The sequence below is a fragment of the Phyllostomus hastatus genome, unplaced genomic scaffold, assembly GCF_019186645.2.
Source record: "Phyllostomus hastatus isolate PE091 unplaced genomic scaffold, TTU_PhHast_1.1 phas_scaffold_39, whole genome shotgun sequence".
Lineage (NCBI taxonomy): Eukaryota > Metazoa > Chordata > Mammalia > Chiroptera > Phyllostomidae > Phyllostomus > Phyllostomus hastatus.
In genome coordinates this window covers 9,958,570-9,984,918 of record NW_025334028.1, presented here as the reverse complement: position 1 = coordinate 9,984,918, position 26,349 = coordinate 9,958,570, and the positions used below count along the sequence as shown (strand labels likewise).

Below are 26,349 nucleotides of genomic sequence, written 5' to 3'. Positions count from 1 at the left end.
GAGACAACTTCTCATACATCTCCATTTTAATTCAGTTAAAATTAAGTTAGAAATATCATGTGTCTGAAGGAGAGGTTAAGTATTCAAGGTACAAAGGCTTCAGTAATCACTGCCTTTATACTCCTTCCCAAGGATGTTACAAACTTCACACTGAGAACAAAGTATAATGCTAAAGTTTTTAAACCTCAGAAATGAAATAAAATTTAGTTTATTTTAACCTCTATTACTAATGTAAAACAGTCTCAGATATAAAAGTGGAGAGTCATCACTTTGAAAAATGCATACTCCTGCATAATTATTTTTTATAACCATACACTTTGAAGAATCAAATGTTCATGTTGAATATGAGTTTATGATACTCCTTCAGCCAATGGACGTGAATTGAATATGCACTGTGTGCCAAACACTGTGCTACATGAGAAGGTTTTTGGACTCAAAAAGTCACAGTGAGATGGGAGAGATAACAGCAAACCTATGTGACAAGTGTTATCAAACAGATGTTCACCAGATTCTATGGGAATTCACAAGAGGAAGCTACTAATTTCTGCCCCATCTCCCAAGCTGGTCAGAGAATACAGAAAGGAAATGTGGAAGGGCAGAGTGAAATGATACATGCTTTTATTTTCTCTTAAACAAATAAACACAAACTATTATATTAAAGGACAGCACAAGGAATTTAGCAAGAAATCAATACAGGATTAAAAAGCAAAAGGGGACATTAGTGGATAGTCCATTTATGTGCACACACAGCATTAAGTGGACATTCTGTGGACACATAGCATTCTGTGGACAGATTGATGGAGAAAAGCAACACTGCCTGTTGGTTGGGCTGAAACCATTTCCAAGATTAAAGACAGTGATGCCGGGAACCCCTTATTAATGATGTTACTAGCACACAGGCTTGTTTTCCCTCTTTTGCTTGCATCACTAGGTTTTATTCACTGTTCAGCCCCTACCACCACCACCACCACTATATCACTGTTGTCTCTATAGGTACCTATTCATTTCCTTCACAGCACTTCCTGTCTCCTCCATTATAACTTAACTTCATGAGACTTGTTTTACATCAAGCACTATATCTGGCGTATTTCATCATGCATACATCTATTCATGAATTAATACAGAAGAAAGGGAGGGTGGAAAGAAGAAAAGGGAAAGGAAGCCAACAGTTTTAGGCTATCAATTCTGAGAGATCAACACAACTATATTTTTCTTCACCTGTTAACATGTTGCTTCCTTAGATTACTCAATGTCAGATATATGTACTTCTAAAAAAAAGAACTTTTACATACAAGGTGAGGCAAAAGCAGGTTTACAGTTATATGTGAAACACAAGGTTTATTCATGTATTATTTCTTAATTATTATATAATTTTCCATACAAATAACTGTAAACCTAGTTTTGCCCTCTCCTGTACTGTTTATGGTAATAAAATAATGTATTAACATAAAACTCAAAAAATTTACAAATCAACAACTGAACAAGCTAAAAAACTGATATAATTTAAATTATCAATATTAATGTAATCCATTGTATATATTTAAAAATTAATTATCAGTCATAGCATGAATTAGGTGCTGATTACTGTAGTACAGGGGTATATGACAGTTTAATTTGCCTACAACTAATCTATGTTCCAATAACTGAGAAACCTTTATTCAGACAGAACTGTATGGAGACACCGTTTGGCCTTCACTCTTAGGGAATGCAACATTTCCCAAATTAAATGTATCTGTTGCCTTTTTTTTAATTGACTCAATTAAGGAATACTATTTGGGCCTAATGTAGTTATAAACAAAACACAACTATTGAACACATGAGACAGTCCTCCATTATATAATAGTTACATAGATTTTTTAAATTTATATGAATTCTTTTAAAAATCTGATAGAGAATTCACTAATTTCCCATTTTAAGAAGCAGGCACATCCTGGATCGAGGCCTATTCTCTGGTTCCTGGGCTTACAGCAGAAGACCTAGCTTTGAAACTGCCCAAAACATGGCCTGTGTTAATCTAGCAATTCTCTTCTTCGTTAAGCATGGGAACCCCTATGTACAAACATGCAGTCTTCTCTCGCCCTCAGCTTCCTCTTCTACAAAATGGTAGTCTTAGAGCAGTTGATATCCAGGCTCCATTCTGTTTATGGTATATGGGTTGCGGTACCACTAAAATGGTATTATGACGACATTTGACAAATAAGGTAGAAACATCTTTTAACTAATCACCTGTAATCATAAGACTATACACAAAGGTAGTAAAGCAAGCCCCCTAACACTTTATTATTGGCTCAGGGCTCGAGCCAAAACTCCTACATAGGTCTCAGATAACACAGGGTTAGGTAAAAGCAGGTTTACAGTTGTTCATATAGAAAATAATACAGCCCTGGCTGGCGTAGCTCAGTGGATTGAGCGCAGGCTGTAAACCAGTGTCACAGGTTTGATTCCCACTCAGGGTACATGCCTGGGTTGCAGGCCATGACCCCCAGCAACCGCACATTGATGTTTCTCTCTCTCTCTTTCTCCCTCCATTCCTTCTCTAAAAATAAATAATCTAAAAAAATTTTTAAAAATAATACAATAATTAAAAAATAAGAATAATATACCCCATTTCATGTACTCACAACTGTAAACCTACTTTTGCCCAACCCTGTAATGTATTAGCAAAGGAAGATTCCTTTCCCTCTGCAAGGTGAGTGTAAATGGTCTTGAACTGCAGTGTCTTCCCTCCTTTATTTCTACCCCTCAGCCAAAATCCAAGTCCACTTGGATGAAATCCTCATCCCAGCAACAGAGCTATAAGAATGGAGGCAAGAGTGAGAGGAAGAGAGGCAGAGAGAGAGAGAGAGAGAGAGAGAGAAAGGGAGAGAGACAAAGAGAGAGAGAAAGAAGACAATGCTCCAAGGCAAGGAAACTTCTATTGTGACTTTCTTAGAGAAGGGCAAAAGAGAGGGGAACCAGTTGCTGGAAGATAGAATAGAGAAGAGGAATAAAAGCAAGACAGAGAAATAAAAAAAGAAACTTCAAAAATCAGGTGAATTGGGGGAGTCAGAAATTGTTCCTCCAATGAGAGGTTAGGACTGTCTTTTATAGGTTGGGGCAAGAAAAAGCTAAATGGAAAGGATAAAGAAATAATTGGCACTTTTTCCTTCATGATAGTAGTCCCTAGGGAACTAAAGTGGGATTGGGGAAGAATCTATGGTCTGAGCATGCTCCATATTGACCTTTTGAACCCATTACAGTGAACCATTACTGTGAACCCATTACAGTGAACCCTAACTTGCACAGTGGCCAGTAAAAGAGCCCTCAAGCATGACCCACCAAAGCAGAGCTTCCTTTTCTTGGGGTAGACAATGGAGAATGGAAGGGAAGCTGAACATATTTCACCTATTCAATTTCATGAAATTATAAAGTTCAATTTTATTTTTTTACTGGAAATGCCCAAATCTATTTTTCAACATCATAGACCCCTAGCCTTTTTGTCTTTTAAAGTCATAACCCTAAAATGGAAAAAGAGTTTAAAAGAACACCTTTACCCTGAATCCTTTCAGGTTCCTTTCTAGGATTTCAGTCACCAAAGATACATTCCAGATTTCCTTCTGTAGAATCCACAAAAATGAGTAGCAGAAGGTAGGTTAGATAGGCCGGTGCATGGCCTCCTCAGTTCCCTTTCCCATGTCCAAGAAGACCATTCTCGGTATTTTTCCTCATTTGCCATTTCTATTTTATCTACAGTAATTTAGCAAACAATTACGTGTGTCTTGTGTCAGACACAGAATGCATCACATCTGCTTTGTCCATGAAACCTCTTCATTATATGATTTTGTAAAGACAGCTGGAGATAAATCTCAGATTTATATTAGATGGTGTTGATGGATTAGAGTGGTATAATGTGAAACAAATAAAACTGGAGACTGCCTGCAAATGCCTACAGAGCTAACAGAGCTTCATTCCATGAACAGCTTCAAAAAATGAGTGTTAGGTGTAGGTTGATGGATTTTAGCAGGCTCTGCAGCTGATCTTAGATTCACAGTCTCCTCCAAAACAGTCAACATACCTCCAAAACAGCCAAGTTTCATCTTCAGAAGGCCAACACCCCTCTCCTAGAACTTCTTAGTAAAAATTATGAGTTATTAACATAATTCCTAGGACCCTGAGGATGCCATTAAATTGTTATCATTATTTCAAAAGGTATAGCACTCTTCAGCAAGGTTCTATGAAAACTATATTCCTATTTATTAAAGTGAGTATCCATTTATTCTTTTTTGCTCTACTTGATCATTATACATACTCAAAAACTTCTTGACACCAGTTTGGATTTCTCCCTCCTCCTCAGAATATTTTTTTTGCCTTTCCCAGCTTTATATTATTTTTATCGCCATTCTGCCTGGTTTAGTTGATTGTTAGCCTTAGCACATATATTTGTTACATCTACTACCTTTCATCTTCCTGTAAAGCCACAGAAGACTGAGGGATTATCTTTTAAAATGTATCTTCATTTTTTATTAATTGTAACTATTTGTAATTGTCACATTAATTAAAAAATTGAAGAATGGCTTGAGTTAATTATATCTGAAAATAAGAAAGCTTACCACTATATTGGTTTATGAGATTTCAGAAAACTGCTAATATAATATACAAGAGAAAAATATGAAAATCTCAGACATCAAAACAGACAGAAAAGTAACAAAAGTGTGGAATTCCATGTAATAAAGGTCTGTGGGGACTGACAATACCACACAACTCCAGATTCCCAATCTGGAGAGAAGAGGGAAAAAAGCTTGAAATAAAAAATGCAATTTCTCTTGAAGTAGCTGATCATAGACATGAATTTGAGAAGGCAAATACTGTTTCTAAAAATTATTATTCCTATGATCAAAACAAATTTTGTGATTCAAATATCTTAATCAAAATATGACAAAATTTTCAACTCGTACTATTACCTGAGATCCATAAATATTTTTAGGTAGTATTTTTCCCCGATAATACTGAAATCTGTTACAAGAATTGGAAAATTAATACCCCATATTTAAATTGACCCCATTATAAAGGTTTTTGATAGAGACACAAAGAATGTCACAGTCTTTACTTTGAAAAATGAATTCATTGATAGAATTTCAAGGAGTAAGCAAGTCTGACAAATGAGTTATACACATTTTTTAGAAATCCAGCCAAGTTTTCTATGCCTTGTATCTCATTATTTTGGAAGGAAAAGACTTCAGAGGGAGTAAACTCATCAGTATCTTTAGAATATGCTCAAGCATTTCTAAAGTTAAAAAGAAACATTTCATATACTACAATTTTTATTACAAGTCATATGAAATGATAACACTTGAAAAAGGATGTTTTGAAAACTGAGTATTTTAGATAAGCAATTATGGCACTGCCTATGACAATGACTAAAACAGCCTACACTAAAGATTTTTGCTTAAATATTCAAACTGCAGACTAACATAATCCACTTAGAACATTTATAACATCTTTGTGTAGTTTGAAGATGGAACCACTGTTCTTTTTCCCACAGGATGCTCTAAAAATAAATTACCCATTTCTAAAATATCTGTGGATATTACAATGCATATTTTACAGTCAAATGTAATGATTTAGGAAATAAAAGTATTAGCTCACTGGAAGAATCATGAGACTTTAATTTTTAAAAAGCCAAAGTGTTTGTGGGGGCTAAGCAAAACTTCTAGAAACCTGGAATAGAGAAGCAACTATAAAACCACTGGTTTCAATTCTTCATTTAACAGAGGAAGCACAGAAGTTACTAATACAAGGCGACATTAACTTATTAATGCAAGAATAAAGTCATGACCCAAGAGAGCCCTTGGCTCTTATACTACTGTGTCTATTATAAAAAACAAAAACTAACAGAATGTAGAAATCTCCTTTAAAATCTAGAGCAAACATATATATTAAGACTGCACATTAAAAAAAAGGATTCGAAATTGATAAAGGAATTTGGCAACACAAAGCTATTTGAAAATGTACTAGCATCTTAACTGCTCCTGCTTCCCATCTTCCTTAGAAGAGGTTACGAATGTTAAGTAACACAGTTAAGTTAGGGTTATGTTGGTTTATTCAAATAATCAGTGTATACTGCAAGTAGGCCAGAACTATAGCACATTTAACCCACAACTAGGTCACTGAGCTCATATCTACAGGTTCGGTTCTTTATTCTAGTCACCTACGTTATAATTTCTTAAGGTTGGCCACAGTAAAAGTCGTGCATCTATTTCTCCAAGCTATTTTCTTTTAATTTTAGTGAGGAATTATGTATTATTTAAGTATTTGTGATCCCAAACCTAGAAAAATATATTTATGTAGAAATCCAGGTTTACAAAGATGAACTCAGGATTCTGCAAATAAATGAAATTGATTCTGCTATCCTCTTCCAATGACTGCAACACAAACAGGAACAATGAGTTAGAAGAAAAAATTTTAAGTTAGAATCTATGGAGTGCTTATTATGATCTATCTTCAGTACTTTAGTATTTTAAGATACTAAAAGTCATACTTGTGTATATGTAAACAGACCTTGCTCTAAAATGGAACAGAATATGTGTAAAGTTAATAATCATAAGAAACCAGACACAGGAAGGACTTTGATGATCTCTAGAATTATTGAAAATATTGGTCCCATTTATCTGAAAGAAAAACATATGTACATTTGATTGTGAGTTGTAGCTACAAAAATGTAAATGCATATATTTTTGTAATAGGGTTTGAGTAAGAATTATCCTATTGTCCCAGACTGATTTCTGGAATATGAAACCAGAAATAGAGATATGCTAAGTGCCTTACTGTTCAAAAGAGGCAATAGAACAGAATCCAACACAATCATACTACCACTGTGGCCAGCATCATCACCTGTCTTCTCCTCCCTGCCTTGTAAAAAAAAAAAAAAAAAAAAGTCTTGCAAGAAATCCCTGATTCTCTCAAGTCAGGGGTAAAGAAACACCAGGATAAACACTAGCAACTGGGGGCTGCTCACTCCTCCAATTTTTCATTGCTTGGGATACTTTATACCTATCCCTAAGGGGTGGATGAAAGAACTAGAGAAAGATGCTAGGCAGAGAAAATTCTGTGGCAAGTTTGGAGGAGGCTGCAATACCATGTTAGTCATGGCAATCAGGTGTGAATTTCCAGGAGTCTGAGTTTAAGCAGGGAAAGTAGGTCTCTGGGTAATGAGATCCCAGCAAGTGCTGTGGTGGTACTGCCCATCCTGAGAGCTGAAGGGGGAAAAAGTATCCACACAAAAACGTTTACACCAATGTTCAAAGCAGTATTGTTTATAATAGTCCAAAAGTGGAAATAAAACAAACGTCTATTAACTGAAGAATGAATAAACAAAGTGTGGCCTATTGATACAGTGGAATATTATTCCACCACATAAAGAAATGGAGTGCTAATTCATGCTAGAACATGGCTGAACCTTGAAGCCATTATGCTAAAGGAAAGAAGCCAAAATTCAGAAAGTGGGAATAATAAGTCATACATCTTGGGTTGGATCCTTGTACATAAAATGTGATCAAATGTTTTCTAAATTATAATTTATATAGTTTACATGATAAATTGTCACTGAATGAATGAACATATGTAAATAGTGCTAGAAAAGCAGAGAGCAGCTGAATTTAGAAAGGATAAAACTAAAGAAGACAGGAAAATCAAGTGCCCTAAAGAAACCTAAAAGAATAAGTGGAAAATGGCTATGAAATATTTCATACAAAAATGTAAATGTTCACATTGCATTTTCACTCATTCTGATTTTTTCCCAAAATTCTCTTCACTACTTGGGATTATGGAAATATGCCTAAGTTTATGCTAATGAGATAGGGATAGCCCGTCTATGCCCTGTTTCGTTCTGTATACTGAATTGCATCAAACACAAAAACCTTCAGTCAGTATGAGTAAATGTTAGAAGCATAACTCAAGAGCCTCTACTCCAATATTTCTCTCTGCAAAAATGGTGTTGAAGAATAGGTATGTGAGATACATGTACTTTTTAGGCACACGCTGTTCGCAAGACAAGAAAAAGGACTGCCTCTCTCTGGGTGGTCCAATTTTTCAAAAGGGAATCCTTCAAGTCTTCTTGGCTGTCATCATAATCATTTTGATAAGCTCTGATGGAGCCCAAAAAGTAACTTAAGCAAAAATAAAGAGACACTGCAAAGGTGAACATTGTTATTTTTAAGACTCTTTCCATGAGTTCTGTGCTTTGGCAACATAGCTCACAAGTGAAAACAAGTTCTCTTCAGCATCGGCATTACTTACACAAGCTGGTCATCTATTATTCCTTTCATTATTCAAATAATAAGATACATATTACAGATGCTGATTTCTAAACTGCTATGTCAGGGTGCTCTATGGTCAAAGACACTAAAAATGATGGTGATGAGGATAATAGTAACAATAATATTTAATATTTATTGAGTGTTTAATATGTGGCTAGGTACTGTGTGTCTACTGGACACGCCATTTCCTGTTTGCTAACAATTACTCTATGAGATAAGTATTAGTATTATTTACATCCTATAGATAAGTAATTTACCCACATAAGGAACAAGTAACTCAAACAAGGCCTATAACTAGTGATGGATTTGTGCGATAACAGATAATAGAAATATTGGTCTCTGCCCCTGGTTGCTGGCACAGGGTTCCTAAAGCCCTTGTGAATTCCTAAGTGATGAGAGCACTAGGAACATCTTTTGTTCTAATAGTTGGGCTCTGCCCCTGATTCCTGACACAGGAATTCTTATAATTTCATGGTTGATAGAAATGTCTTTTGTTCTACGAAACCTGTTCTGGGTGGCCTCCTGCATGGCTCCTGCACAAGGGCTGCTGACTAGGAAGACCAAACTCTGATTTAAAAGCTTGGAATTTTCAGTGCTGCTCCCGAACCCTCCAGAGGAGATAAAGTTAATAATTGATCAAGTCTTCATGGTGATGCCTCCACAAAAATCCCAAAAGTACAGGGTTTGGAGAGCTTCCAGGTGGGTGAACATAGTCCTGGATGGGGAGGGTGGCCCGCCCAACTGCACAGGGGAGAAGTTCTTGTGCTCAGGACCCTCCCAGGCCCCACCCTGCCTGTCTCTTCATCAGGCTGTTCATCTGCACCCCTTTCCTATCCTTTAATAAACTGGTAAATGATTTTAAGTATTTCTCTGAGTTTTGTGAGCTGCTTTAGCGAGTTAATCAAATTCAAGAAGAGGGGAAGAATTATGGGAACCTCTGACATGTAGTCAAGTGAGACAGAAGTTAGTTGTGAGTAACCCGAGGACCTACTGTTTGCAGTTGGCATATGAAGTGGTAGGGGAGCAGGACAGCCAGATTCTCAGAGAATTCTCAGAGAATTCTAACCCTAACCCTAACCCTAACCCAATTCTCAGAGAATTGCTTGGTGTGCAGGACCTGCCCCCCCGCCACACACACACACATTGGGTGACTAGAAGTGTCAGGAGTGAAGTGTTCTGTGTGAGCAGTAAAGGAGACATGCAGGTGGAACACTGGGTAGTTTTCTTATACAGTCTACACTGGACACAGGCAGCCTGGCTCCAGAGTCTGTACATAAAATAAATGAGCTCAACTGCTCCACAGGCAAGTGCCCAAACTGGATAGTCAATTCTAGAGAAAATTATGACTATAAAATTTCCTCTCACACTGTGATCGCTCTGGCCATCACACCTCACCCATCAATTCCTGCCTTTTCCCATGACATCCTTTGCTGCTGTTCACTACAGGTACCCTCTTCAGCTGGAGCAAACTTTCTCAGTCCTTCTGCCTACAGTCAAAGTGACCTGACTGGTATCCCCACAATGTATGCTTAGGTTATAACAGGTGATGGAAGTGTTTGTAGCACAGTTTCTTTTCAATCATCTTCCCAGAGATTACAACATAATACAAAATATGCAGTTGATTATAGGAAAATCAGACAGAGTTGCAGGATTATCAATGCCCACCTGTCCAAAAAAGATCTGACAGGATCAGATCCTTTTTGGACAGGTGGGCATTTTAGATTCTTTCACAGTGAGCTATACATAGAATGAGCCCAATATTAACTGTTTAGCAATAAATCAAGGAAAAAAGGTACATATAAGCAGGGAAATATAAAATCTCAAGGATTTTATAATCCTTAATACTGTTTACTGGACTCTTAACATACTTTCTACACTTACATCTCCAAATTCATCTCTCATCACTGCTTGTCTTATTTCTTAGGTGCTGAAATATCAATTCCCCAACAATCCACAAAACAGCCATGGCCTACACCAGTCAGTCTGCCACATACACCCCCACCCCCAATAACTTGGGATAAAGCTATACCTTTCTTCAATTCTCTGGTTAAATACATAGGGTCCGGCATAAGTAATAGCCCTTTTTACTGCAAAATCATAAGCATGTAACTATGTAACGTAACAATATCACATTCAGGCACACCATATGACATTTTAGGTGAAATGTTCAAATTAAAACTATAAATTATTACATCCATATTATTACCCTACCAACCCCACTGAAGTAGGCATTACTCCTGTCGGACCCTGTATATTCTTTTGAAAAACCCTCCCTAAATCTTAAATTAGTTACAGGTGCCCTTTCTATGGCTTCCATGGTTCCTTATGTTTTCCTTATTAAAGTACTCATTACATTGTATAGTAACTGCAATTATCTGTAACATCCTTTGGAATTTAACATCATTTTCATAAATGTTTAGAATTACCTGATCACCTGTGGCAAAGGCTGCTAGCTGTTTTTCTTTCTTGTGGGGAATTATTGCTTTATTTCTATTGTATTACATACATTCCTTATATATTTTGGATATTAATCCCTTATGAGATATATTGTTTGCAAATATTTTCTCTCATTCTGTAGGTTGCCTTTTCAATTTATTGTTTGCTGTGCAGAAGCTCTGTAGTTAATATAGTGCTACTTGTTTAGTTTAGTTTTTTTAAAGTTTTTATTTAGTTTATTGGGGTGACACTGGTTAATAAAATTATATAGTTTTCAGGTGTACAATTATATAATACATCATCCATATATTATACTGTGTGTTCACCACCCGAACTCAAGCCTCCTTCTGTCACCATTAATGCTGCCTTTACCCTCTTCTACCTCCCCCACCCCCCCGTCTCCCTGGTAATCACCATGCTGCTGTCTGTGTCTATGAGGTTTTGATTTTGTTTTGTTTTGTTTTGTTTGCCAAGCCCTTCGGGCCTTTTCTACCAAGTCCTCTAGCCTCCTTCCCCTCTAACAGCTGTCTACCTACTGACTCTTTTTCAATACCCATGTTCTCCTCTAGCCCCAGATAAAACTAGGCTACATGTCCAGCCTCCTTTGCAGTCAGATATGATAATGTGACTCGGTTGTGTCCAATGGAATGTGAACAGAACTAATAAGAGCTACTATTGTATCTGGTCCTTCTAAACTTTCTATGCAATACTATGTTTTATACCCCTCCTTCTAGATCTGGGAAGAAATTGACCCTATGGTAAATTTGGAAGCAAAAAGTTGAAATTGCACAATCACTGGCAGCCTGTTTCTAAATAGTTGTTTAAAGCACACATGCTTCACTTACTAGAATCACTTTGGTCTTTCACTTGAGAAAGAAATAAGCTTCTCTGAAACCCTTATTGTGCCGGGGGGCAGTGTGTTATACTATTGGTATGCACATTAGAAATCTATAAATATGTGTTGAATAAAAAAATCAAGTAAATGAATGAATAGTATAAATATCTTAAGAAATACTTTTTCTCATACCAATAGGATAAAAATAACTAACATTTACTTTATGCTTACCATGTGCTACTGCTTTCTAAGATCCTTGACATAAACTATTTTATTTAATACTCTTAATGTTATTATTATCTCATTGTAAAGATTAGTAAATTAAAACTTAAATCAGTTTACTCACTACCCAATGCATTATGATTATTAAGTGAATGAATTAAAATTAAACCCAAACAATTTGACTCAAAAGCCCATGTTTTTGACTACTCTAAAATAAATAAGTACCATGCCTAAATTATTTCTGCAAGCAATAAAGAACTTTTCAGCTAATAGCAGAATAAAATAATATTTTATGTTAATAATACTCTCTCGACATAATCATATCTAGGAAAGAGTTAAAAATTCCTAAAAATTTACAATAATGCAGAACACCATTTTGTGTACCATTTTAAATACCAAGAAACTTTGATGCTACATAGAAAGTCAGCTTTAGATTTGAGGATAAAATCCAAATTTCAAGGTATTTAGTATTATTTTAAACACATAAATGAGGTTTTGGCTTCTTCTGGCTCATATATATTAAAAGAGAGCAGCAGTTTCCTTAGAGATTTCTAGATTTAATTAACTCACCACTTTCATTGAATATGTAGAATTGGAGCTTATTTTCAAATCAGTAATCAATTCCTGCATATTTAGAAATCAGCCCTCGGGTTATAATTCACTCAAAATCACTTTGTTCTCTAAATTAGGAAAATCCACTTTGACCTAATAGTGTCATCTTCATCATGTCCAGAAAAAGGCTTCCCCACACAATTGCATCAATATCTGTTGTAGAAGGTCTAGACTACATTAATTGGATGGGTGCTTATTTGGATTTTAGTAATTTTAACAGGAGTCTCAGACTGGCTTCTAAAAATCATTGCTTTCCAGTGTCAAATTCTAGTACCAAGGGTATGTGAGAGACATTCATTAGTATGAGATTTAGCTATTATGTAAGTAATACTATACTTCATGATAGAAGTAAAACAGATGGTTCAAAAAGGGTACTGGAAATGTATCACTGGATGCATTTAACAAAATGTACACACACTTTTAGAATAATCGTAATAATCAGACGCTGTGTCTGACTCAGCTGATTCCCCCATGTTATAATGTCTATAAATAAAGACTCAGTCATTTGTCATGATTATTAATAAAAAATAGCCAAATTTATATTGTCACAAATTCAGTTTAAATCTGTTTTTTAAACTTTTCTGTTTTAAAAACTGTTTTTAAAAGCTACCCAAAACCTAAGGAATGTGCAGAATAGATGGGAGATCTTTTTTTAATAGGTTCTTCCATATAATTTTTAACTTTTTTTTCCAAATACGAATAGGACTTTATTTCAGAAATTAGAAAAACAGAAATACATTACCTAAAGCTGGAAAAATACAACAGATAAATTCTTACCATAGTGGCCTATGAGTGACAGAAATTGTAAATGTATTAATGTATGATCAAAAGTTGGCTACATACATCACTTTGGTTTTTTTCCATAAACAACCAAAATCAAGTTTATTTTTAAAATTTTTTATGAATAAAATTTGTCCCAATGTATGTGCAGACACTGTAGAAAAATGGTTTCTGGAGAACATTTTGGCCCTGAGGAACTGAAGTGTCTTCTATTTTTAAAATAATAGAACCTTAAAAATTTTAGTTTGGTTTATCCTAAATATAAAATAATTTTAATTTGAGATACCTTTTTAAAATGATTTTTAAAGTATATTTTATTGATTATGCTATTACAGTTGTCCCTTTTTATTTGGGGGGATACCTTTAAAACATTGCTGGGGGCAGCTGGCTAAGGTCTGGAAGTCTTGTTTGCAAATGAGGTACTCCCTCCTGAGAGAGGAGCACCTCCAGTCACTTCTGACTTTTGCTCAAAAAGAAGGTACTGGAAAAGTGGCATATTTGAAAAGCAAGGTGCAATTTGAAAAAGACCATGAAACACCAATATTAGGTTCAAATAATTAGGTATATAATGCACTAAAACAGGTATACTAGGTTCTAGTAGAGATAAAATGTGATGGTAGGGGTGAAGAAAGTGAGGAAATTATATTAACTAGCATCATTGTACAATGTATCAGGTGTTATGGACTGAATTGTGGCCCCCTATTTCAATTCACATGGAACCTAAACACTGAAACCTTTTCAGAAGCAAAGGATCCATCGTCCAGGGAGATGGGCATTAAAGCCCCTGAACATAAATGGTCAAGTTTCAGAATCTTCCCATTAAAACTTGCCCCACTGTCAATTCCACATACCTGTTCTCCCTAACTCCTTAAAACCTTCTGATTGTAAGCCATCGGAGAGTTCAAGTTTTGAGCAACAACTTCTCATTCTTCCTGCATGGCACCTAGCAGTAAAGCAATCTCATTTCTCTACTACAGTGCTGGGTGTTCAGTGTTTGGCACTGCGGTATACCAGGAGGGACAAACTGTCTTTCTGTTCTGCTACATTCAGAAACTTTTTTGGAAAGGAATGATGGCAGGTTATGTTTGGTATGTATAAGAATTAGTCGTTTCTTGCCAATACAACTCTATTTTGTTCATTTCAGTTGTGTAAGTCTACAAATACTAGTAACATAGTAATATGAAAATATAACATCTTAGAAATACTATAAAGTAATTTTCCTTTTAGGGAAGATTTTCTTTTGCATTAATCAGAAGTCTTTGCATTTTCTGATTTATATTCTCAAATGTTTATAAGAAGTAACTACCCTGCACTAAATACTATCTGTGACTATGTAGACCTGAGAAAGTACACAGACAGAAGAGTTTAGGGCAGAGTTCCTGAAACTGGAACTCGGAAGCCTGCAAATCCTCACAGTTTAGAAACATTGAACTCAGATTTGATCTATTACATCCTATCTTCATTACTAGAAGGCACATTGAGTTCAGCAACAAGAACATTGATTAGGTCTGTTTTCAATTCTCCACTCACTCAGCTCCTGCATCCTCTGTCTGGTCCCCTAATTTCTTCTTTAGGTCCTGGATCAGACAAAACTAATCATTTAATTCGTACCCATTCTGGTTAACAACCCAGTCCATGAAACAGAATCTTACTCATACTTTTATTGCAACATGTCCCTTCATATCAAAGTCCCCATATTGGATGTCCCCTGTTCTATGTTTTCTCACATTAACCTGATTCCATTTTCTGAGTTGGTAAAATGATTATATGTTCCAGATAATACGTTCATGTGAGTAATACATGGTATAAAACAAGGTACAGTGAAAAAAGAATCCTAGAGTATGAGATGAGAAACGAAAGACTACTACTTCACCTCTGATCTCTATAGATCTTGATCACGTCACTTCCTATCTTTAAGCCACAATTTCTTCATCTGTAATGATAACCCCATATTCTCTACTGGTTTGCTATGATAAATGCAATAGTAGGTGTGGAAATGCAGTAGAACTGCGATGATACCAATAGGGACATTCTCATTAATTCTTTATGAGGTCTTTGGCTGAGGCCATAGGAACTTGGATTTACCAAAAGCAAAACTATCTAACTTTGGATCATCTGCACTGCACCTAAACCTTGGTGTCCACATGCATAAATGGGGATGATCCTGCCCCACAGAATTATTTTAAGCATTGCATAGACAATATAAATAATTCTTAGTCCTCTGTCTGCCTGGCTCTGGTATATTATCAAAACATAGTAGTAATTTCAAAGAATGATTGGGGTTTGTAGTATGTATTGTCATTACTATTTTTATCTAATTCAATTAGATGACTATAAACTGTGAAATTATAATGTCTGAGGAATTTAAAATACTAAAGCAGAGCCCTTATCCAAATTCCTGTTTAAGTTACTAACTTTAACACAAGGCAAGTAGTCTCAAGAACATACTGTTAGGGATATTTATGTAAACTAGTCTAGCATGTTTCTTCTCTCTCTCTCTCTCTCTCTCTCTCTCTCTCTCTCTCTCACACACACACACACACACACACACACATCTCCTATAGATGTAGAGGAAGGAAAAACCAGAGATGATACCTTAGTTCACATCTCCTTTCATCAATTGATAAACAAGGATCAGAGCTAAGAAAGCTTGTTGTAGCTACAATAAGAGACTTTACTTCTTTCTCATTTCAGCCTAGAGATTTGTGGCTGAGAAAATGACTAAGTATATAAGCAAATAAAATACTGCTTAGGAACCACAAAGAAACACAGAAACTCTTCCCAGAGATATTGTGTTTGCTGGTTGGAAGTATCGGCATCATTTGCTGTAGCTCCACATTTATATGTCATGAGTTAAGATGGAGGAAAGCACCCCAGAGAATTAATACTGAAGGTATCCCAGAAATTACTGAGAGCTGCATTTACAGTTTTTCTGTTCTGTGCTTCCAACTTATTTTTGAGAAAAGAAAAATGTTTAGCTACAATATATATGTTCTAGCATATGTCCATTAACATTTTCTCATGAAGTAAGTTTGCTTGAGGGACCCAGACAATCAGACGTTATGTTCCAGCTTAGTAGAAATCAAAATTAATATGAGACAAATATAACTTGCCTCCTTTTGCCATGTCATTATCTTGAACCAAGGTAAACAATGAGAAAAAATATGAAAGATGCCAGTGAACTGAAGGACATCAGTGAGCTTGGATTGGACTCAGCCTCCATTGAGCTCAAGCAAACCCCTTGCCTTCTTAGACTGCTTGGGCCCACAGTGCTTTTCATTTCCTTACTTACCAAGGGCTTGGTTTCATCTTCATCTTTGAAATAATAGAGCTGGTCTCCCTTGAGCACAAACCAGCGGGTATGCCAAGTCTTGACAAAGCCTCCTTGCTTCCTCAGCCACCCACACTTCATGGCATTATTCCGCCCCTGGCCTTGTTGGGGGTTCTCTGTGGACTCATTGTTCTCCTCCATTATCAAGCTGATGGGCTTTCCTATTCCGCAAACAAACAACAAACAAAAAAAGAAAAGAATAAGGTGCTGTAATATATTCAATTCCCCCTTAAATCACCCCTTTCCCTTAAAAAAATACAGAATGAGTAGTGAAAAATATGTATCAACTCACTTGCCAAATATCTAGAAGCAAACCACAGACCTGACAACACTGCGCCTGGAGAAAACTTGGAAACAGTTCACTGTGTCGTCCCTAAATGAGCTGGCCAGCTGGGTCATAGTATCCCTTTTTTACTAAGTAGAAGTAAAGATGGGAAAGTTCTAGAGGTAATGTGTTAAGGAGCTTTTTTTTTAAAGACTAAAACAACCAACAAAAAACATAATTCTCATGATAATGGGCCTCTGTGTATGGTGTGTGCTGATCGGGGCCAGTTTGCACAGGCCTGTGATTATCCAAGCGAACACTAGCCTGACACATGTTAAAGCTTAAAAGGACTATTTTAAAAACCTCAATGGAAGACATTTGTTTTACATATGTGAAAATTTCTCAAGATGTATCTGGCCCCTTCCCCCCATCCACCCCACAGTGTATATCCCCTTGAGCGTTTCTTTGGCTGGTCAAGGAATTAGTGCAGCTGAGAAAGTTTAGGGGAAAAAATTTTTTTTAAGAACCCTGCTTAGCCAGTTGAATCTCCTTCAAATGTCAGGGATGAGTGTTGCACTCCAGAGAAACACACAATGAAAAACTTTGCAAGGTTATGTGTGAAGGAGTATAAGATTGGATGCACTATACATAATAAAGAAATGAGTTTATCATAGAGAAAATATTAATCAACAGGTGAGAAGCCAAACTGTCCCAGTAAGAATGGGGAGGTAGCTCTCTGGGAGGTTAAGAATAAAAATATTTTCTTGTCCCAAAGGCTTTCTATAAATTCTCACTAATATTTATTTCCAAGCATGTTTTCAGGAAATAAAGTCTACTCTTACCCTTGTGTCTTTGATGAGGACACAAGGATACAGACTAAGTAATAAAACATGGAATATTCCTGTTCTGGCATATCCATGTACAAAGTTCCTACTTTTCTGTTTGATTCCAAACAAAGAACAGAAAAAAGCCTCTCTTTCTGTCACATTCTTACTTTCACCATTCACTTTTCAATTGACATGTATGTACACAATCCTAATTATAAATTCCATGAAATTTCTATCATCAGTGCTTAGTTCCTTAAGTTTCTTCTTTGAAGGTCAGACCTTCATGGCAGGGTCAGACCTTCCATGATTGGCCCTTTCATTTCTTTGACTTTTGTCTTGCCCTCTGGTTGCAGAGAGGAAGCAGAGCTTTGATTCCAGTTACTCAGGTTTTGATAATCTCTACCGCCTTCTCAGTAGTTTTCTTTTCTTCCACTGGCATGCATTCCAATCTACCTGTATCTTGCTTTTATCCCCATCCCTTTAAACTACTTTTAAGCTTTACATGGGCCACTTGACCACCACCTGTCTCATTCAATATTCACTTTTTCCTTTTGTAATGAAACATTTTTCTCATTAGCAGGCTCTCATCTCTGCAAAAAATCTTGAAACTCCCTTTGCTGCTTAAGGCATGCGCAGGACAGAAAGAGCATACTTACTGCAGGAAACTCTCTCCCACCCCATGTGCGTGTGTGCGTGCAGACTGGGTCAGCCTGCTGCTGCCAGTTTGCTCTGCCCATAGGGCAGAACCTTCCATCTCTTTTCTTTTACATTACTTGACCTAGCAGAAAGAGCCAAGTAAACCTTCCTCTAAATGAACAATAAATGCTCTAACATAATTTGGATAATAGGTATGCTTATTTAGACCACTCGAAATAATCATTTTAGGTTCCTGGCATTTAAATTGTTCAAACCTACACAAGTTGCTATTTCATCAGCATGTATTTATTCTTTGACCAAACACCTTAACTTATAAAGCTGAACTTATAAAAGCCTGCCTTAAAGCAAACATTCCAACACATACATACACATCTAGAATTCACTGCACAACAAACTTTCTTTTGGGCTCTTTTTTTTCTCTTTTCCTTTTTCCTTTTATAATTCATGCTTTCTATAATATTAAGTTTGAAAAATCCCCTCTAAAATTCTTCAAGGTAATTAGCAAGCTACCATCAATAATATAAAAAATACAAGCGCCCAATTTTGGTTTTGTATACACATAACACCTTAGTAAACAATGTGTGAGCACTAGGACATTGTTGCTGATTCTTCTTACGTAAGTTGTTTACTCATCTGGTGAGGCAAATGGCAGCTCCCACTGCACTCCTGGCTGCAAGGCCTGTATTTCCATAGCTTCGGAATGCACCAGCAAGTATTCTAGTAGTAGTAATGGTAACAGTTCATAACAGTTCATTAAAACAGAAATGAAAACAGATTGTATCACATCTCCAAGAGGAAATAAATAATACCACAATTACTGCTGGATGAGTAAAGCTAAGTTTTACTAAAATAACCATGATTTTTATAAAGGAGTCTTGATATTTATGCAGATTAAATGGCTCAAATTCTATCCTCCATCTGTAAAATGATGATGCTGGCCTGGGTCATTTCTAACTACAGTCACCCCTAGCACTCTGAAATCTACCACCTCTCTAATTCCATAAACATAAGGACACCATATATCCTCAGGACTTCATACCATGACTGGCATATGCAGTCAATGTTTGATGAATTCATAAATATTGCAAAAGGTTTGACACTAAATATCTAAAAGGGAATACGATCTCCCTCTGAAACCTGATCCTGCCCCAAACCTCATCTTAGTAAATGGCACCATGATACACACAGTTGTGAAAAAAAAAGTGATCATCTCTGAGTCCTGACTCCTCCTCACAGCGTTAAATTCATCAGTAAATTCAGAAATATTTTCAAATCCATCCAGTTGGCTCCATCTTCATTGCCACCCACGATTCAAGCCATCATGAGCTTTGACTAAATGACTATCAGAGCCCCCCAACTGGTGGTATTGCTTCCGTTTTTAAGCACACATGCAAAGACATGCCCCCGTGTATTTTATTCTCCATAAAGCAGCCAAAGAGAGCTTTTAAAATTTTAAATCAGATAATGATTCTCCACCCTTAAAACTTGGATTGGGCTCTCACTGTGTTTATTTTAAAATCTAGAGACTTACCATGGCCTGTAAAACAGAAATCATCTGGCACCTGTTTGTTAACCTAACCTCCTGATCTCTTGCCAGCTACCCCTCATTCCCCCCATTCCAACACACACACACACACACACACACACACACACACACACGAACACTCTGATGCAAGCAATCACACCAGCTTACTTTCAGTTTTGGAAATACCCAAGTCCTTTATGCATCAATGATTGATACTTGCCTAGGCTGCTCTGCATGGGATGAAGAGTGGTTTGCATTGCCGACTCCTCTTCATCCTTTAAGTCATAGCCTAAAACTACCTGCTCCCAGCAAAGCTTTACTAACCACCCATGAGTTAATGACCCTCTTGTTATTCTCTAACACTGAACTTGGTCCTCTGTCGTCCTAACACTTCCTTAAATTGCTATTTCTTTAGCTGTTCATGACTGATCACGCCTCCATGAGATCAGAAGCTTCAGGAGACCAATGACTTGCTTTTCCTCACTGCAGTTTACCTAATACCTTTAAAAGTGCTCACTTGGTACTCAGTAAACAATGTTAAGTCAGTGAATGAAGCTATGTAACAACCACAAGAGACACATGTAAAGAGTATTTTAGAGAGCTTTTACATTGTATTTAATGCCTTAAAAAAGACTGTATGCTTTAAGAGCTTGTTTTTTTTCCTTTGACATAAGAGATTTCCATTAGCATGAAAATTTATTCTTAAACACAATGTCAAAATCATGAAACCTAAATGAACCTGAAACAATCTTTTATGAAGAAATATAACATTCAAAATTTATACTTTTAAGCCTTGCAGGAAATACATGTAATCAATTATGTTTAAGCATAAAGAAAAGTACTTTACTCATTCAAATTCTCAGAGGATAATTTAACTGAATCTCCGCTGGGAAAGTCTATCGCTGTGGTCAGGCCATGGCAGCTGGGTGGCACACAGGGTTACACAACAGAACTATCAGCTAAGGTGTTTAGCAAACCCAACATAACAATGACAATATAACAATAGCATAAAGTAACTGTCACTGTAAACTAACAAAAACAGAATTGAGAAGTTAAGTTGTGTCTTCCTATCAGTTTCACGAAAAAGCCTTAATGATGGCTCCTGTACCATAGTTAGGCTTAGAAAGTCGCCATCATTACATGGGCTTACAAATCAGTTTCAGGTGTGGAATCTAATTTATGTGTTTCCTTGTGTGGTTCTTTTTTGCAACCTGGATGGTCTAGGAACACAACAGTATTACATGGTGCAATCTGAGATGAAATTCATGCTCCTAACAGAATTTCTAAAAGTCAAACAGCCACACACATAGGTATTTATATTTGTGACTTTAACAAAGAATATATAAACATGCATGTAATCAAAGATGTATAAGAATGCCATATAAAAATAGAGTTACAATGTACTTGAATTTACCTACCAAACATGTTTAGCAAACACAAGAGACTGACAAAGGAGGAGAGAGCTAGAAAGTCAGAGAACAACATATACCATATGATTTCACTTATATGTGGAATCTAAAGAACCAAATAAACAAACAAAATTGGAACATGCTTATAGACAAAGAGTGTACTGTTGGTTATCAGAGGGCAGAGGTGTTGGGGGACTGGGTGATAAAGGAAAATGGATTAAGAAGTACAAATTGATAGTTACAAAATTGTCATGGGAATATAAAGCACATACAGGGAATATAGTAAACAATATTGTAACAACTATGTAGGGTGCCAGTTGCCGTTCTGGAACTATTGAGGGAAACACTCTGTAAAGTATATGAGAAGGGAGAGAGAGAACAACTTAAAAGCATGAGCAATCCCACCACAATGCCTCCACAACACTGAGCGAGCACACGCTCTCAGAAGTTGGAGGTGCATTTTACAGTCAGGGCAGTCCCCTGGGCCTCTGTGGGGTGTCTTGCTGTGCAAATGTGACCCGAGTCTCAGAGTTCACATGATTTCACACCGTATGGCCCTTCAACACAAACTATTCCAGTTGTTCAGTGAAAGAACTGTGATCTGTTCCAAAGCTCCAGGAGAAAACACAAATAAAACTGGCAGATGTGATAAAATACTGCAATTTATGAGAGATTTATGTAACTTTCAAGAGCAATTTTGTTCACATCCAATTGTCACCCTCTGTGCTGACATTAGAAACTAACTCCTTTGTAAAATGAATGTGAATGTACTGTTCAGGAAAGGCAATATTTATCTGAATTCTAACCCTTTTTATTAAAAAACTTTGTTTTGTAGCTGTTGGTAACATACTGGTTTGTCAAACAGTGGTACCTTTTATTGTGCTGTATGTCTAAATGCTAGCACACAGCCTTTCTATGGGTAATGGTGCACAAAAAAACCCATAAACATGGATAGACATAACGTGTGTGTGCATGTTTGCATGTATGTATGCATGTGTCCATATGCATGCATGTGTGTGTGTGGTGGGTGGGTGTGTATATGCATCGTGTGTGTTTTCTCCCCAGGGAAGAAAATTTTTAAGGCAAAATATTTGTTGGGATTCTTTTCTCATTGGTCAAATACACTAAGTGCCATGCCGCTGGGAGACATGGAAGTATATCCCTGCAGCTCTGACGTTCTTTGATGAAGCAAAGAACATAAAAGAGCTTTGCCCTTCAGTGTTCACTGACCAACCTGGCTGTGGTATATGATAGTCAATCTATGAAATTATAGGCTTATTTTCATTATCTTCTTGAACATTTCTCCAATAACTATACTTGCTTACTTAATTTGTAACTTAATATTCAAAATATTTAAATAATGTCAGGCTTGATCTCTCTTTTTCTCTCTCCGTCCTGATCCCTTTCCTCTAGCAGGCACCGAGGGGAGGCTATGTGAGCAGATGGTGAAAAGGCGGCCCCCTGCAAGTCAGGAGAGGAGCCTCACCAGAACCTGACCGTGCTGCCACCTTAATGTCAGACTTCCACCCTCCAGAGCTGTAAGAAAATAAATGTCTGTTGTGTAACCCACCCAGTCTGTGGTATTTTGCTTATGGCACCAGCACAGATTAAGGCAATGTACATTTATAAAAAATATGCAGAAGAAAAAATTTAAAGAATTAAATCTTAGTAGCTTGTTGTAACTAAAGAAAATTGATGAGTGAAAAACAGTTCATTTTCTGCCCCTCGCTCTCGACCACATGCCTCTTCTCTTGAACAGTACGTCAACATGTGGTGCCTGCAAGGGAATGAGCGCTATAGGTCTGCTATTGCCAAGGATCCAGTGGAGATGGTTTTAACTGCAAGATAAACCCCAGGAGCCTAAATCTGTTTTCAAGAAGCAACTAAACATCTTAAAGTACCTTGAAAGAGCTTTGGCTTTCCACACATGGTTGTTCTCACTGCCAGGACCTCATGGTTCCTGAGCAGTGAGAATTTTTTAAAGGTATATTCCTTTAATTTTTATTATTTTATGTTATTTTTAATTACAGTTTACATAAACCATTTATATTCAGTTTAAGTTATAAAATTTAATAATTAATATTCAGTTTAATTATAAAATTACAGTTTATATTCAGTATTATTTTGTATTAGATCCAGATGCATAGTGCTTAGACATCACATACTTTACGAAGTGTCCCCCTGATATACATGCACCCACCTGCCACCACACATAATTGTTACAATATTATTAACTATATTCCCTATGTGTACTTTACATCCCTGTGACAATTTCATGAATAAAATTTGTACTTCTTAGTCCCTTTGTCTTTGTCACTGGGTCCTCCAATCCGCCTCCCCTCTGGCTACCATCAGTCTGTTCTCTAATTGTTTAATTGTTTCAATTTTGTTTGTTTATTCTGTTTTTCTTAATTCCACATATAAGTGAAATCATATGATATTTGTCTTTCTCTGACTTATTTCATTTAGCTAAATACCTTCTGGGTTTATCCATGCTGTTGCAAAGGTAAGATTTTGTTCTTTTTTATGGCTGAGTAGTATTTCATAGTATATATGTACTGCAGCTTTTTCATTCATCCTTCAGCCCCTACACAATGGCCTCCCAAGTGCCCCTGCCATCCCCAATCTGGACATTCCCTTCCATGAGCTCCCATATCACTCTGGACATAATCTTTATCACCTGTTGGCCATCTGCTTATTACTTTACAGTTTTCTATACCATAACTCATTGAATATAAGTGCTCCCTAGATAACCCCATGCTAATTAGCATGTGCTGAATATTCAAAGATTTGTTTAATAAATTTAAATGAATAAAGAGATTTGTAAATGCATCAGCCAGTCTTTAGGGCCTACTAGCATTGACTCCAGAGGCCTCAAGGCTCCCCAGAGTCCAGTGCAAAACTCCTAAACATTTTATTATTATATACCAATGCAAGGAATCCAGTTCACATTCTCCTGCAAAAATCTAATCCTTTAGCTTTTAGCAATTTAAAGTTAAACTGAACTTCAGAAACTACCGAGCAAAGAAAACTACCATATAATTCACTGATGATGCTACCCGTACTCATAATTTGAGTTAAAAATAAACAAGCATTTCTTTCTTAAAACTGAAGAGTTTAAGTGTAAGGAAAACAGGAATTAAATAAAGTACAGTGGTCATGAATATAAAGTTTAAAGTAGTCACCAGAAGAGCACACCTGAGGGAACTTTAACAGTAATAATTTTGTAAATGTGCAGTTATTTTCCTGAGGAAACAGTAAATATCTTGTTGCTTGATTCATTTAGAATTAAATTGTCCAAAACATCAGAAAATAGACAATGATAAAAAATGATGGATGTGTTGGAATAAATCAGGAATGTCAATTTACCTTTTATATTTTAAGCCTCAATATTTTCATATTCATTTAGTAAGAAATCAAAAGGACTTAATATTGTAGGATGAACCATTTCAAACTTCTTCTTTGCATTTACTTTGTTCTTGTCTTATGTTTAATGCCACATACTTTGTAGAGAGCCTCTTCTCTCTTTTAAGGAGGTTTTAATTAAATAAGGAGAAAAGCATTTTAATATATAATTAGATATGTTCCCCCACCACACCACTGTGAGGGCTGAGTGAAAAAGAGAACAGCCAGAATCCTCCATGCTGATGACCTGAGTAGAAACAGAAATCCAATCAAAATAAAAACTGTATCATTGAGACTTCTGGCCAAAATAGAGGCATAGGTAGACACACTGTGCCTCCTCCCACAACCAAAATGAGAACAACAACAATTTAGAAACAAAATAACAACCAGAACTGATAGAAAATTGAACTGTATAGAAGTCTGACAACCAAGGAGCTAAAATATACACATTCATCCAGACCGGTAGGTGGGGCAGAGAGGGATCAAGGCACAAAAGGCAGTGGCACTGGGCACGCAAGTCACCTGGGGTGTGCAAGACCTCAACAGGCAGACCCCGGGCATGCAGGCAGTGGCTGGCAGATGCTGGGTGCAGGGTGGCAACAGGCAGACCCATCAAGGCAGCAATTGTGAAGCAAGGCACTACGTGCAAGGCAGCTGGCTAACCAGGTGGTCCCACATTCCTGTGCAGATAAACCAGGCGAAACTGGGAAGTGAGGCAGACCACGCAGCCCAGGGTTCCAGCACTAGGAAATAAAGCCTCGAAACACCGATTAAAAACACCTCTGGGGGGGGCTGAGGCACAGAGAGAGACTCCCAGCCTCTTGGGAGACTTCGTTGGAGAGACCCACAGGGTCCTGGAATGTACACAGGCCTACCCACATAGGAATCAGCACCAGAAGGGCCCAGTTTGCTTGGGGTAAGTGGCGGAGGAGACTCCCCCACATACAACATCACAACCCAGCAACTGGGTTGCCCCGCCCTGATGAACACCTAAGGCTCCACCCCTCATACATAACAGGCACAACAAGACAAAAAAAATATGGCCCAAATGGAAGAACAGATCAAAGCTCCAAAACAACTACAACTAAGCAACCAAGAGACAGCCGACCTATCAGATGCATAGTTCAAAGCACTGGTGATCAGGATGCTCACAGAATTGGTTGATTTTGGTCACAAATTAGATGAATAAATGAAGGCTACATAAGTGAAATGAAGGAAAATGCACAGGGAACCAACAGTGATGGGAAGAAAACTGGGACTCAAACTAATGGAGTGGGCCAGAAGGAGGAAGGAAACAACCAAACAAAAAAGAATGAAGAAGCAAATTTTAAAAAGTGACCAGAGGCTTAAGAACCTCCAGGACATCTTGAAACATTCCAACATCCGAATTATAGGGGTACCAGAAGGGGAAGATGAAGAGCAACAAGTGGAAAACTTATTTGAACAAATAATAAAGGAGAAGTTCCCCAATCTGGCAAAGGAAATAGACTTCCAGGAAGTCCAGGAAGCTCAGAGAATCCCAAAGAAGTTGGACCCAAGGAGGATCACACCAAGGCACATTATAATTACATTACCCAAGATTAAAATGATGGACAGAATCCTAGAAGCAGCAAAAGATAAGGAGACAATTACCTACAAAGGACTTCCCATCAGGCTGTCAGCTGATTTCTCAAAAGAAACCTTACAGGCAAGAAGGGGCTGGAAAGAAGTATTCCAAGTCATGAAAGACAAGGACCTATATCCCAGATTGC

At 37.0% G+C, this 26,349-nt stretch overlaps 1 protein-coding gene across 2 annotated transcripts in view; it reads right to left on the bottom strand.

Moving 5' to 3' along the window:
• ARHGAP24 (Rho GTPase activating protein 24) overlaps positions 1-26,349 on the bottom strand; it is a 478,629-nt gene that overhangs the window by 380,727 nt on the left and 71,553 nt on the right. For both annotated transcript variants that reach the window (XM_045820118.1, XM_045820120.1), the window contains exon 2: positions 16,472-16,671. In XM_045820118.1, coding sequence (XP_045676074.1) covers positions 16,472-16,651 — 180 coding nt within the window. In that variant the 5' untranslated portion in view covers positions 16,652-16,671. The remainder of the gene's footprint in view (positions 1-16,471; positions 16,672-26,349) is intronic.